This window comes from Martes martes (assembly GCF_963455335.1).
Source record: "Martes martes genome assembly, chromosome: X".
Lineage (NCBI taxonomy): Eukaryota > Metazoa > Chordata > Mammalia > Carnivora > Mustelidae > Martes > Martes martes.
Window position 1 is genome coordinate 79,475,669 of NC_137897.1, and position 12,773 is coordinate 79,488,441.

The 12,773-nt window shown below is 45.4% G+C and overlaps 2 protein-coding genes across 2 annotated transcripts; both read right to left on the reverse strand.

The window, feature by feature from the left end:
• Positions 1-973: 973 nt before the first annotated feature.
• On the reverse strand, positions 974-1,507 carry LOC308337447 (histone H2B, sperm-like; the record flags this gene model as incomplete). Its single annotated transcript, XM_080795559.1, has 1 exon — positions 974-1,507. The coding sequence occupies one exon, from the start codon at positions 1,505-1,507 to the stop codon at positions 974-976; it is 534 nt and encodes a 177-aa protein (XP_080651685.1).
• A 5,933-nt stretch (positions 1,508-7,440) lies between these two features.
• Positions 7,441-7,857, reverse strand: LOC308337448 (histone H2B type W-T-like; the record flags this gene model as incomplete). Its single annotated transcript, XM_080795560.1, has 1 exon — positions 7,441-7,857. One exon carries the CDS (start codon positions 7,855-7,857, stop codon positions 7,441-7,443), a length of 417 nt encoding a protein of 138 aa, XP_080651686.1.
• Between the last annotated feature and the right edge of the window lie 4,916 nt (positions 7,858-12,773).

Sequence of the window (12,773 nt, forward strand, 5' to 3'; positions counted from 1 at the left end):
GAGAGCGGATCTCTGCTTTCAAGCGCCGATCTTGCACTTAACAAGGTTTGTGACTCTGTGCCCTCCGGACCTGAGTTTCTTCTGTGATAAACTAGGTATAATAGCATTGTTGTAAACGCCAGATAAAATAGTACCTGTAAAAGTCCTCTGTAAACTAAAAAATACTATATAGGGCTAGGGTGATATTATCACAAATATGACAGTGCTGCTTTCTCTGCTATTGCAATAAAAGACCTGATAAAGAAAACAAAACAAAACAAAACAAACAAACAAAAAATAAACAAAGGGGAACTGCCAAAGCTCTTATGTCAGTAATATCTGCCAATAGTTACTGCACAAAACATTAAGACAGAAGTTTTCATAAATTTATTGCAGAATCCACTTAAAAACTGTAGTAAGAACCCACAATATCGTGTTAACAGCCTAACTTTCAAATGCGTATGAAAAATATTTTTCTCTATAAAGGCATAGAGGAGATTGACCTTGCCTCAGATATTTAAAAATCTCTTTACTAACCCACCTAAGAGAGGTCAGATGGATTCTTATATCAGCTTCTGCACTTTATCTGTTGCCATATCACCCATAAGGAAACTCTGGAAAATTCCCCACATGCTCATGAGAGAATGAGAAAGAAAAGGGTAACATCACACTATAACAAAACTAACCCCCCACTGAGGCTGACCTGCAGAAATAACTAACAGAAATGAGTGTTTGGGAAAGCCAAGACATGCCGCATGGTTAAGGAGAGCCCACAGCGGTCCAAGGAATAAAGTGCACTCCAATACAGAGTAAAGTAGTGCTGATCCTGTTTTGTTCAAAGTAAAAATGCTGTAAATATCCACAGAATGCCGCAGCAAGAACAAAAACTATAGAGTTTGTCCCACTTTTTAAAGCTACAGGTCTTTCCCGCCAAGTAAGGTGGCTCTGAAAAGAGCCTTTGGTTTACGAGGTGGTCAGGTGGTCCGGAGGCAGCTCATTGGCGGAAGGTGTACCTGAGGATGGCTTTGGTGGCCTCGGACACGGCGTGCTTGCCAATCTCCCCGGGCAGCAGCAGGCGCACAGCTGTCTGGATCTCCCTGGAGGTGATGGTGGTGCGCTGGGTGGAGCGGGCCAGGCGAGAGGCCTCGTCGGCGATGCGCTCGAAGATGTCCTTGATGAACGAATCCAAGACGCTCACGGCCTTCTTCGAGAGGCTCAGGCCCTCCTGAACCTGCTTCAGAACCCTGGGGAAGTAGGTGGCGAAACTGTTGTAGGAGCGGCGGTGGCGGCGGCGGCGGCGGCATTGGCCCCTTGGCGAATTCTGCTCCGGGCCCTTCGGGTCAGCTTCTGTGGGCTCCTCCCCTGTGCCCAGGCTTTCCTCCCGCGAGGGCTCACAGCCAGGCTCCGCCATGTGGGGCTCGCCTTTCCCGCGCTTCACAAGGAAGGACGATGGCGGCTGTGGGGGGAGGAGGGGGGCGCTGGCCCGTTTAGAGTCGCGGCGCTTCCTGACGTCACGGGCAACCTCCATACCTGATTGGACCAAATGCAAGGCAGGAAAGCGGGGCTCTATGCCAGGCCGCGTCACCTGTGATTGCATACCCTTGAACGTGACATCACATCAGACAGTCAGAGAGGGAAATCCAGGGCCCTCTAAACTCCTTGGGACCTCGGTCAGAAAATCTTTCAAACAGTCCATTCCGTTGGGCGTTTTGTCTGCTCGTTTTCAACCTCAAAACAGTAACAGATCTTAGAAGAGTCATGTTTTTATTGGAATACTTTATATCCCACGTCATTACCTTATTTCAGATAAGCAGTAAGTGGCATTGGGTCAGGATGTGCTAGAAACCAGGATGCTCTGGAGACCCAGAGTCAACGTGTCTACCTGCATTCTGGAAAACGTTCCCTGGGTACTTGAAAACACTGTGTATTCTGCTGCTTTCAGATGGAATATTCTGAACGTATCTGCTAAACCCATCTGGTCCAGTGGGTCATTCAAAGCCATTGGCTCCTTGTTGATTTTCTGTTTAGACCACCTGTCCATTGATGTAACTCAGGCCTTAAGGTCCCCTGCTACTATTGTGTTATTATCGATTAGTTCCTTTGTGCTTGGTATTCACTGTTTTTATGTATTTGGGTGCTCCCACGTTGGGTGCGTAAATATTTATAACTCTTATAGCTTCTTATTGGAGTATCCTCTTTATTATTATAGAGTGTCCTTCTTTGTCTCTCGTCACAGTCCTTTTTTTTTTTTAATTGTGTTATGTTAGTCACCATCCAGCACACCATTGGATTTTGGTGTAGCGTTCCTGATCCATTACTGCCATGTAACTCCCGGTGCTCATCACAACACGTGGCCTCCTTAATACCCATCACTGAGTACCCCCATCCCCATCCCCTCCTCCCCTCTAAAACCCTCAGATTGTTTCCCGGAGTCCACAGTCTCTCATGGTTCGTGGCCCCCTCTGAATCCCCCCACCTTCAGTTTTCCCTCCCTTCCTCTAATGTCCTCCGTGCTATTCCTTATGTTCCACCTATGACTGAAACCGTTAAGGTCTAGTTTGTCCGATACAACTGTTGCTACTCTGGCTTTATTTTGACATCCACGTGCATGATAGGTGTTGCTCCATCCCCTCACTTTCCAAACGTTGGTGTCTTTAGGCCTAAAATAAGTCTCTTGTAGGCAGCATATAGATGGGTCTATTTTTTTTTTTGATCCCTTCTGTCACCCTATGTCTTTTGATTGGAGCATTTAGTGCATTCACATTCAAAGTAATTATCGATAGATATGTATTTATCACCATTTTATTACCTGTTCCGTGGTTGTTTCTGAAGATTTTCTCTGATCTTTTCTTGTCTTTCTCTCTTTCATGTTTTGCTGATTTTCTTTAATGACATATTTGGGTCCCGTGCTCTTTATTCTTTGCCTATTTGTTAGTGGTTTTTGATTTGTGGGTGCCATTAAGTTTGTGTATAACCTCTTCTGCACATAGCAGTCCGTATTAAGTTGATGGTCACTTAAGTTTGAACCCTTTCTCGGCTCCTCTCCTCCTCGTGTTTTGGGTACATGTTGTTACATTTTAGTTTTTATTTATTTTTATTTTCATTTTTCGTGGTGAGGGAGAGAGTGGGGAGGGGAAGAGGGAGGAGGAGCGAGAGAATCTGAAGTGGGTTCCACGCTGGCCATGGAGCCCAATGTGGGGCTGCATCCCACAACCCCAAATCATGACCTGAGCCGAGATCAAGAGTCAGACGCTCAACCAACTGAGCCACCCAGGCATCCCTACATTGTTACATTTTAAATCGTTGTATTTTGTGTATTCCTTGACTGACTTTTTACCAAAATATTCCATTTTTAGTGCTTTTGTGTTTTTTTTTTCCTTGATCCTTGTCACTTTGGGTCTCTCCTTTCCACACAGAGTCCCCTTTACTACTTCCTGCAGGGCGGGTTTAGTGGTCACAAACTCCTTTAGTTTTGGTTTGTCTGGGAAACTCTCTATCTCTCCTTCAATTCTGAATGGCAGCCTTGCTGGATAGAGTCTCCCTGGCAGCAGATTCTTGCCTTTCAGCTCCCTGCATGTATCATGCCACTGCCCTCCGGCTTGCAAAGTTTCTCTTGAAAAGTCTCCCGCTAGCCTTACGGGTTTTGGCTTTCCCCTGTAAATTACTGTCTTCTTTTGTCCTTCTACTTTTCAAATTTTCCTTTTCACCCTATTTCGCTTATTTAATTACAGTATGTCTTGGAGTGGGTCTGCCTCTGTTGATTTTTGTGGCAGTTCTCTGTGACACCTGGATCTGGATGTTTGTTTCCTTCCCCAGTTTAGGGAAGTTTTCAGCTATTATTTCTCCAAATAAGCTTTCTGCCTCCTTTTCTCCCTTCTTCTTCTTCTTCTTCTGGGACTCCTAAAATGTGAATATTATTACATTTGATGGACTCACTGAGGTCCCTAAGTTTATTCTCATTTTGTGTAATTCTTTTTTATCTCTATTGTTTGGCTTGATTCCTTTCCATTACTCTGTCTTCTAGGTCACCAATTCATTCCTCTGCTTCTTCCATCCTGCTGTTCATTCCATCAGACGTGTTTCTCATCTTGTTTACGGAGTCCTTTATCTCCGCTATGTTCCCCCTTATCTCTGTGTTAAGGGTCTCACTCTTGTCTTCCACTCTTTTCTTAAGTTCAGTGAGTATCGTCACCGATCATTGCTTTGAATTCTCTATCAGAGATGTTACTTGCATCTCTTCTGCTTAGATCTCTGGCCGTGGCCTGGTCCCGTTCTTTCATGTGGGATAAAGTTCTCTGTCTCCTCATTTTGTCTGCTTCTCTGTATCTGTTCCTGCATGTTACGGAAGTCAGCTACGTCTTCTGCTCTTGAAAGTAGTGACTTTGTGAAGAGGTAGTCCCAGGGTGCCCTGCAGTGCTGTGTCCCCTGTTGACCAGGACTTGGCACTTCAGGAGAGTATCCTATGTGTGTCGCTTACGCCCTGCTCTTGTGTCTGAGTCGGTTTCCTTTCAGGGCAGGCATCTGCACTGACTCTCTGCCTGTTGTGGGCTGTGCTTGTTCTCTGTGGTGTTACCAGGACCCAGGGAGGCCCGCACTGGGGACGAGGGGACGTGCCCACCAGGGAACTTGGGAGCAAAATTTGCATTGGGCCACTGGTCCTCTGCTGGATTCCCCCATGTGCTGTGGTGGTTGGGCCTGTGTGTGGGGTTGGCCAGGGGCATGAAGCTGGTTGTGGCTGGAGGCAATGGCTGGGTTCAGCTGAGCCCCACCCATAACAGCAGCTGTGCACCCAGTGGCTGGGTGGGGTATGCGCCACTATAACAAAATCTGCCCTGACCCCCCCCACCCGCCAGGGCTGAGGCCAGCAGGCTTGGAGTGGGCAAGTCCTCAGGAGAACTGGGGGGCATGCACACTGCTAGCGGGTTAGGTAGCAAGTGTCTGTGCAGTGCACAGACGGCCTTATGTTTATGCTGTGGGGCAGGGGAGGAAAATGGCACCTGCAGCTCCTTCCTGCTCAGAGAAGTCCCCCACCATGCTCCAAAATCAGTATGAACAGTTCTGTCTCCCATTTGCCCCTGGCATCATGTAAACTGCTGTTTTTATGTTGCTTCTCCACACGGGCTGCTCTCTCTTTAAGGGTGGCCACCCAGCTGTCACTCTCCCTCCTGGCTTGCTCAGTGCTGAGACAGCTGACTTGCAGAGCTCCAGGCTCCAAGTCCCACTGGTTTTACAAACTCATGGTATTCAGCCCCTCTAGTTCCCACAGCCGAACAGTATGGGTATTAGTCTCCTCCGTGTGAGCTCCCTGGTGTGAGGGCCCATTTCTCTGCCCTCCCCACATGTTCCTGCAGGCAGCCTCTCTCCACATTTCTGACCTTCCTAAGCTTTCAGATGCAGCTTCCTCCCTATATTTAGCTGTGGGGTTCGTTCTTCCAGTCGTTGGGTTGCTCTCTGGTTTATTTACTTGTGGATTGTAACTAATTGTAAACATGGGACAGGGTGAGCTCAGTCTCCTCCTACTCTGCCATCTTCCCAAGCTCCTCTGGATTCCCATTCTTAAAACGACTTTTTAAGTAAAATGATATATATGAAACCAATGTGCGTGAATAACTTTGAAAAACCACTGTAAGTCATGTGGACAGAAAGGGCATTGTGAACCAGCAGCAATTAGCATGATGGAAATTAATAGACTTTGTGAAACAGAATGTAATTTTTCTAAATGGTCCACAGGTCTTTCTCTGAAAAGTCATATGGCTCTGAAAAGAGCCTGTGGCTTCAAAAATTTAGTTCCCCATGTATATGGCAATTTCTAGGGACCACCCACAGGGATTTACTGGCCCTTCATTTTTTGGTAGCTTTCCTTGAGTATTTATGCAGCGAGCCCTCCATGCCTTTTCATATCCCTTTGGATTTATCTCTCTTCTGATGGACTCGAGAAAAGGTTGGATTGCTGCACATTTGCTAGCGTTTGTCTCACCGTTTGTCTCAGAGTGACACCTTTCACAGGTTTCTACATTCAGGTCAAAGGTTATTTAGAATTTATTTTAAATGTCCACATGGGATACATAGCAAACATGATGAAATAGTGGGTTTTAGTGCTACTCGTAACAAATTTCAAGCACCGAACCCCCCCCCCCAACACCCTCACCCCGCCAGTGTGTTCTCTCTTCACAGATATATAAGAAGCTAGAACTCAGTTAAATGCAAAGCTCTCAGATAATCACCAATTACCTTGAAATTCAGCATGTACCTATAGGAAAAGGAAACAAGGAAGAGAGAAATAAAGAAGGAAAGAAAGAAAGAAGAAGGCAGGCAGGAAAGAAGGAAGAAGAAAGAAAAGGAAAGAAAAGAAAAGAAAAGAAAAAGAAAAAAAGCAAACCCAAGCCTAGACCACGTACCAAGAAGAAAAAACACCATGGGTGTTAAAGGGCATTGCCATTATCTTAAGTGGTCCTACCCATCCAATCCCGTGACGTAGAGGAAGGAGTCCTCTTAGTGCTCTTTATTGCCAAACAGCCTCCTCTTATTTTGATGCAAAGCAATAGGGACATGTCCCACTGTGACATGGGCATGTTTACCCTTCAACCACCCTGGTTCAAAGCAAGAGCTTCAGCAGAAGCCCACAGGCAGACAGACACCACCACCACCTTCCCCCTCAATCTCCAGGCGGTGCCCCGTGTCACAGGAAGGCTGTTATTGGTTCAGCTCTGGTCACCCCACCACCCTTTGGGCCAACGGCCGTGGATCCTGTGCCGCCAGATGCTTATTGGCTGCTTCTAGCGGAGGCTGGGAGCACAGCTGCTCTCATTGGAGGACCCCGTCATCCATGCTTAATTGCAGCTCAGGAAGACTTTTGTGTCAAAAGGGAAAGAGGATAGAAGCAGGTTGAATTCGGATGAAGTAAAGTAGGCCTATCAGAAGGTCGGGAGCTTGAGTAGGGCATGAGTCTAGATTGAGTTTTCTGCACAGTGTTTGGGTCCTCTTTTATGTAAGTAACTGAATTAGGTTGAGGGACTGTGTTGAGCGAGTGTGAATGGGGTAAGTGTGAGTTCTGTATCCGCTACAGCCCTTCACTTGTTGCTATATCAACACACTCAAAAAATCTCGAGACGACACTACTCTAGGCGAGTGGGAGAAGGAGAACACAAAAGGCAAGAAAAATTACTGTGGACCCAGCTGTGACGGTCAAGAGTCCTGAAGAGGCTGACCTGAAGGAACGGGCCGTTTAGGAAAGTGACGAAATGCGATAGGGTCAAGGAAAATCATAACAGACCGCACCACACGCATATATTAAAGTGGACTCGCTCACGGTTAAAAGGGTTTTAAGAATGGGCAGAATGGCCCAGGCCGAAACGCCAGAGTAGGTGGCACTCTGGAGAGTTACAGGTCTTTCTGGGCCAAGTGAGGTGGCTCTGAAAAGAGCCTTTGGTTTGCGAGGTGGTCAGGCGGTCCAGAGGCAGCTCATTCACGTCTTTTGAACCTGATGACAGCCTTGGTGGCCTCAGACACGGCGTGCTTGCCAATCTCCCCGGGCAGCAGCAGGCGCACGGCTGTCTGGATCTCCCTAGAGGTGATGGTGGAGCGCTTGGTGGAGCGGGCCAGGCGAGACGCCTCGTCGACGATGCGCTCGAACATGTCCTTGACGAACGAATCCATGACGCTCACGGCCTTCTGTGAGAGGCTCAGGCCCTCGTGAACCTGCTTCAGAACCCTGGGGAAGTAGGTGGCAAAACTGTCAGGGGAGCGGCCACCGCGGCGGCCGCGGCGGCGCCCGCGGCGCCTTGGCGGCTCCTGCTTTGGACTCCTCGGGTCCGCTGCCGTGGGCTCCTCGGTGCCCAGGCTCTCCTCAGAAGAGGTCTCACAGCCAGGTTCAGCCATGTGGGGCTCGCCTTCCCGACAGCTCAGAAGGAAGGACACTGGCAGCGGTTTGCGGGGCGCATGCTCACTTATAGTCGCCGCGTTTCCTGACGTCACCCGCAAGCCCCATCTGATTGGACAAAATGCAATCCCAGGAAGCCGGTCACTGAGCCAGGCTCCTCAGATCTGATGGCCGGCCCTCGAGCTTGACATCGCTTCAGTCCGTGTGGGACGCAGATATTCCATGTGATGATGTAGTTTACCTCCAGAGGTGGGGTCACGATCCCAGGGTCATGAAATCCAGCACAACTGTCGGCTCTGCACTGAGTAAACTATAACTTTACTTGGAATGTTTGAACATTTTTTCTGGTGGCCATCACGAGAAATCTAGAGGGTGCCTGATTACCACATGGACTGAGGCAATGTCAATACGTCAAGCATCAGAAGTAAAGGTGTAGTTTACTTCATATTTCCAATGTGAAACTTTTTTTTTTTAAGAAAGGGAGTGAGAGAAATTAGGAAAGAAGGGAGAGTGGTGAAGAGGAGGGAGAGATTCCCAAGCATGCTCCAATCTCAGCACAGAGTCCAATATTGAGGGAATGTCAAGCTCAAGTGCCTGGAGACATAGCTGACATATGAAGACATAGCTGACTTCAGTTATATGCAGGAACAGATACAGAGAAGGAGAAAAAATGAGGAGACAGAGAACTTTATCCCATATGAAAGAACAGGACCAGGCCACGGCCAGAGATCTAAGCAAAAGAGATGTATGTATCATCTCTGATCGAGAATTTAAAGCAATGATTGTTGAGGATACTCACTGACCTTAAGAAAAGAGTGGAAGACATGAGTGAGACCCTTAACACAGAGATAAGGAGTAACATAGCATAGATAAAGGACTCCCTAAATGAGATGAGAAACACGTTTGATGGAAAGAACAGCAGGATGGAAGAAGCAGAGGAAGGAATTGTTTTCAGAGTGCTGTGGTCTGAAAATATGCAGGGAATGATCGCAATCTTTTGGTACTTATTGAGACCTGATTTGTGACCCAGGATGTGATCTATTCTGGAGAATGTTCCATGTGCACTAGAGAAAAATGAGTATTCTATTGCTTTGGGATGGAATGTTCTGAATATATCTGTGCTGTCCATCTGGTCCAGTGTGTCACTTAACGCCTTTATTTCCTTGTTGATCTTTTGCTTGGATGATCTGTCCTTTTCAGTGAGGGGGGTTGTTAAAGTCTCCTACTATTGTTGTATTATTGTCAATGGGTTTCTTTGATTTTGGTATTAACTGGTTTGTATAATTGGCTACTCCCATGTTAGGGGCATAGGTATTTAAAATTGTTAGACCTTCTTGTTGGACAGACCTTTTAAGTATGATATAGTGTCCTTCCTCATCTCTTATTATAGTTTTTGGTTTAGAATCTAATTTGTCTGATATAAGTATTGCCACCCCACTTTTTTTTGATGTCCATTAGCATGTTAAATGGTTTTCCACTCCCTCACTTTAAATCTGGAGGTGTCTTTGGGTCTAAAATGGTCTCTTACAGACAGCATATCGATAGGTCTTTTTTTTTTTTTTTTATCCAGTCTGATACCCTGTGTCTTTTGATTGGGGTCTTTAGCCAATTTACATTCAGGTTATCTATTGAAAGATATGAATTTATTGCCATTGTATTGTCTGTAAGGTGACTGTTACTGTATATTTTCTCTGTTCCTTTCTGGTCTATTTCTTTTATGTTCTCTCTTTGCTTGGAGGACCCCTTTCAACATTTCCTACAGGTTTGGTTTGGTGTTTGTAAATTCTGTCAGTTTTTGTTTGTCCTGGAAGCTTTTTATCTCTCCTTCTACTTTCAGTGACAACCTAGCTGGATATAGTATTCTTGGCTACATATTTTTCTTGTTGAGTGCTTTGAATATATCAGGCCAGTCCTAGCTGGCCTACTAGGTCTATGTGGATAGGTCTTCTCCCAATCTAATATTTCTATCATTGTATGTTACAGACCTCTTGTCCTGAATTGCTTTCAGGATTTTCTCTTTGTCATTAAGACTTGTAAGTTTTACTATTAGATGACAGGGTGTTGACCTATTTTTACTGCTTTTGAGTGCAGTTCTCTGTGCCTCCTGGATTTTGATGCTTTTTCCCTTCACCAAACTACGGAAATTCTCTAATTTGCTCCAATATACTTTCTGGCCCCCCCTTTCTTCTTCTTTTGGGATCCCAATTATTCTAATATTGTTTTGCCTTTTGGTATCACTTATCTCTCAAATTCACCCCTTGTGGTCTTGTAGTTGTTTATCTCTCATTTTCTCAGCTTCTTTATTGTCCATCTTTTGGTCTTCTATATCACTAATTCTCTCTTCTGCCTCTTTTATCCTAGCAGTAATAGCCTCCATATTTGATTGCACCTCATTAACAGCTTTTTTAAAATTTCAACTTGGTTAGATTTTAGTTCCTTTATTTCTCCAGAAAGGGACTTTACTTCTCCTGAAAGAGATTCTCTAGTATCTTTCATGCTTTTTTTGAGCCCAGGTCGCACCTTGATAATCATCATTCTGAACTCTAGATCTGACATCTTACTAATTTCCATGTTGATTAGGTCCCTAGCCATCGGCAATGCCTCTTGTTCCTTTTTTTTGAGGTGAGTTTTTCCACCTTGTCATTTTATCCAGATAAGAATAGATGAATGAGAGAACAAAATCCTAAAAGGGTCGAAATGACCCCAGAAAAATATACATTAACCAAATTGGAAGAGACCTGAAACCACGATAGGTGGAAGAAAGGAAGAAAAAAATGTATATATATTAGCCTGGTGAATAGAACAGAGCCACACACTTGATTTTAGGTGTATTTTGGACTGATAGAAGAAACTGCTCCCAAAATTTTAAAGAAAGAAAAAAATATATATACAAAAATAAGGGTAAACATGATGAAGTGGTGGAGTATGACTGTAAAGATGAACATTAAAAAAGATTCTAAAAAAGAACTTGGTAAGATAAGTAATTGGTTGAAAGAAAGAAGAAAAATTGGAAAGAACGTGATCAGGCTGGAGACTAGAACAAAGACATGTGCTAGATTTAAAGTACATTTTGATCTGTTAGAAGAAACTCTATCTCAAAATTTTAAAGAAAGAAAAACCTATATGTATGCAAAAAATAAGGCAAAATACAAAGAAGGGATAGAATATCTATAATGGTCAAAATTAAAAAAGATTTTTTAATGTTTTTTTTTAATATATTTGACAGAGAGAAATCACAACTAGGCAGAGAGGCAGGCAGACAGAGAGGAGGAAGCAGGCTCCCTGCAGAGCAGAGAGCCTGATGTGGGGCTTGATCCCAGGACCCTGAGATCATGACCTGAGCTGAAGGCAGAGGCTTTAACCCACTGAGCCACCCAGGTGCCCCAAAAAAGATTTTTAAGAAGGTCTTGATAAGATAAAATAGTTAAATTTTGGAAAGAGGAAAAAATAAAAAAAATTGACTAAGAAAAAAATAAAATTAAAAAAATTTAACGTTGATAGTCTAAAGAAACATGGGGAAAAAACCCCACTAATTCTATGTGCTGTATTCCTGTAGCTCTGAAGTTTCACATTTCTCATTGATTGGTGGACTTGGTCTTGGCTGAATGTTCTTGTTGATCCTCTTGGAGAGGGGCCTGTTGCACTGATTCTCAAATGTCTTTGCCTGAGGCGGCATTGCACTGCCCTTGCCAGGGACCAGGCTAAGCAATTTGCTCAGGTTTGCTTTCGGGAGCTTTTGTTTCCTGAGCACTTTCCCTAGAGCTTTGGAGGACGGGCATGAAGATGGCGGCCTCCCAATCTCTGGCCCATAGGAGCTGAGAGCTCCAGGCCCTGCTCCTCAATATGCCCTCAGAGAAAAGCAGTCAAATCCTCCTGTCTCCCTGGTCTGTGGCCACACTCTGAGCTCACCCAGCCTATGACCGAGTGTTTCTGTCTCTGGTGCATGGTCCCGTTTGGAGTCTCCAAACCTGGCTGATTCTTGCCACATGTTCCTGTGCCACTCCTCCTGGAGGAAGAAGTGGGGGGGGTCTTCCTGGATCTGCCACTTGTGGGGTCCCTGCTCGAAGAGCAGTGGCCTGTGCCTTGTATCGTGATTTAAGGTAACCCTGACCTGAGTGCCCACTCCTTAGCTCTGTCTCTGTAGCCGGCTTCTCCGCTCCAATACCTGGGAGCTCTGCCACATTCAGACACCCCTGATCTTTTTGTGTACCCATGGGTCCTGAGGCCACACATCCCCACGAGGGCTCCACCCCCCACTTAGCCTCTGGAGTGATGTCCCTCAGTGGAGCAGACTTCTAAAAGTTCCAATTTTGTGCTCCACTGATCTACTGCTTGGCGGGAGCCCCCCCCGCCCCCGCAGTCTATCTTCCCATATGTCACCTTGGATTCACTTCTCTTCATGTCCTACCTTCCAGAAAGTGGTCGCTTTTCTGTTCCTAGAATTGCTCCTCTTCTTCTCTTTGATCTCCTATTGAGTTTGTAGGTGTTCAGAATGGTTTGATAAGTAGCTGAACTCCTGGGACCTCAGTCTACTACTCCTCTCCCATCTTGCTCCTCCTCCAAATTGTCTCCTTTTTCTGTTGACCTCTAGGGATGATTTGTCTTCTGCTCCTTCTATGCCTTGCTCCCCCAACAAATTTTACCTACCAAAATTATATTCATCCTTTTTTTAAAGATTTTACTTATTCATTTGACAGACAGAGATCACAAGTAGGCAGCGAGGCAGGCAGAGAGAGAGGAAGGGAAGCAGGCTCCCTACTGAGCAGAGAGACCCTGAGATCATGACCTGAGCTGAAGGCAGAGGCTTTAACCCACTGAGCCACCCAGGTGCCCCAATTATATTCATCCTTTAGTTCTCTTCTCGAATATCACTTTTTAAAAATAAATGTTTATTTTTATTTTATTGAGGTATTTA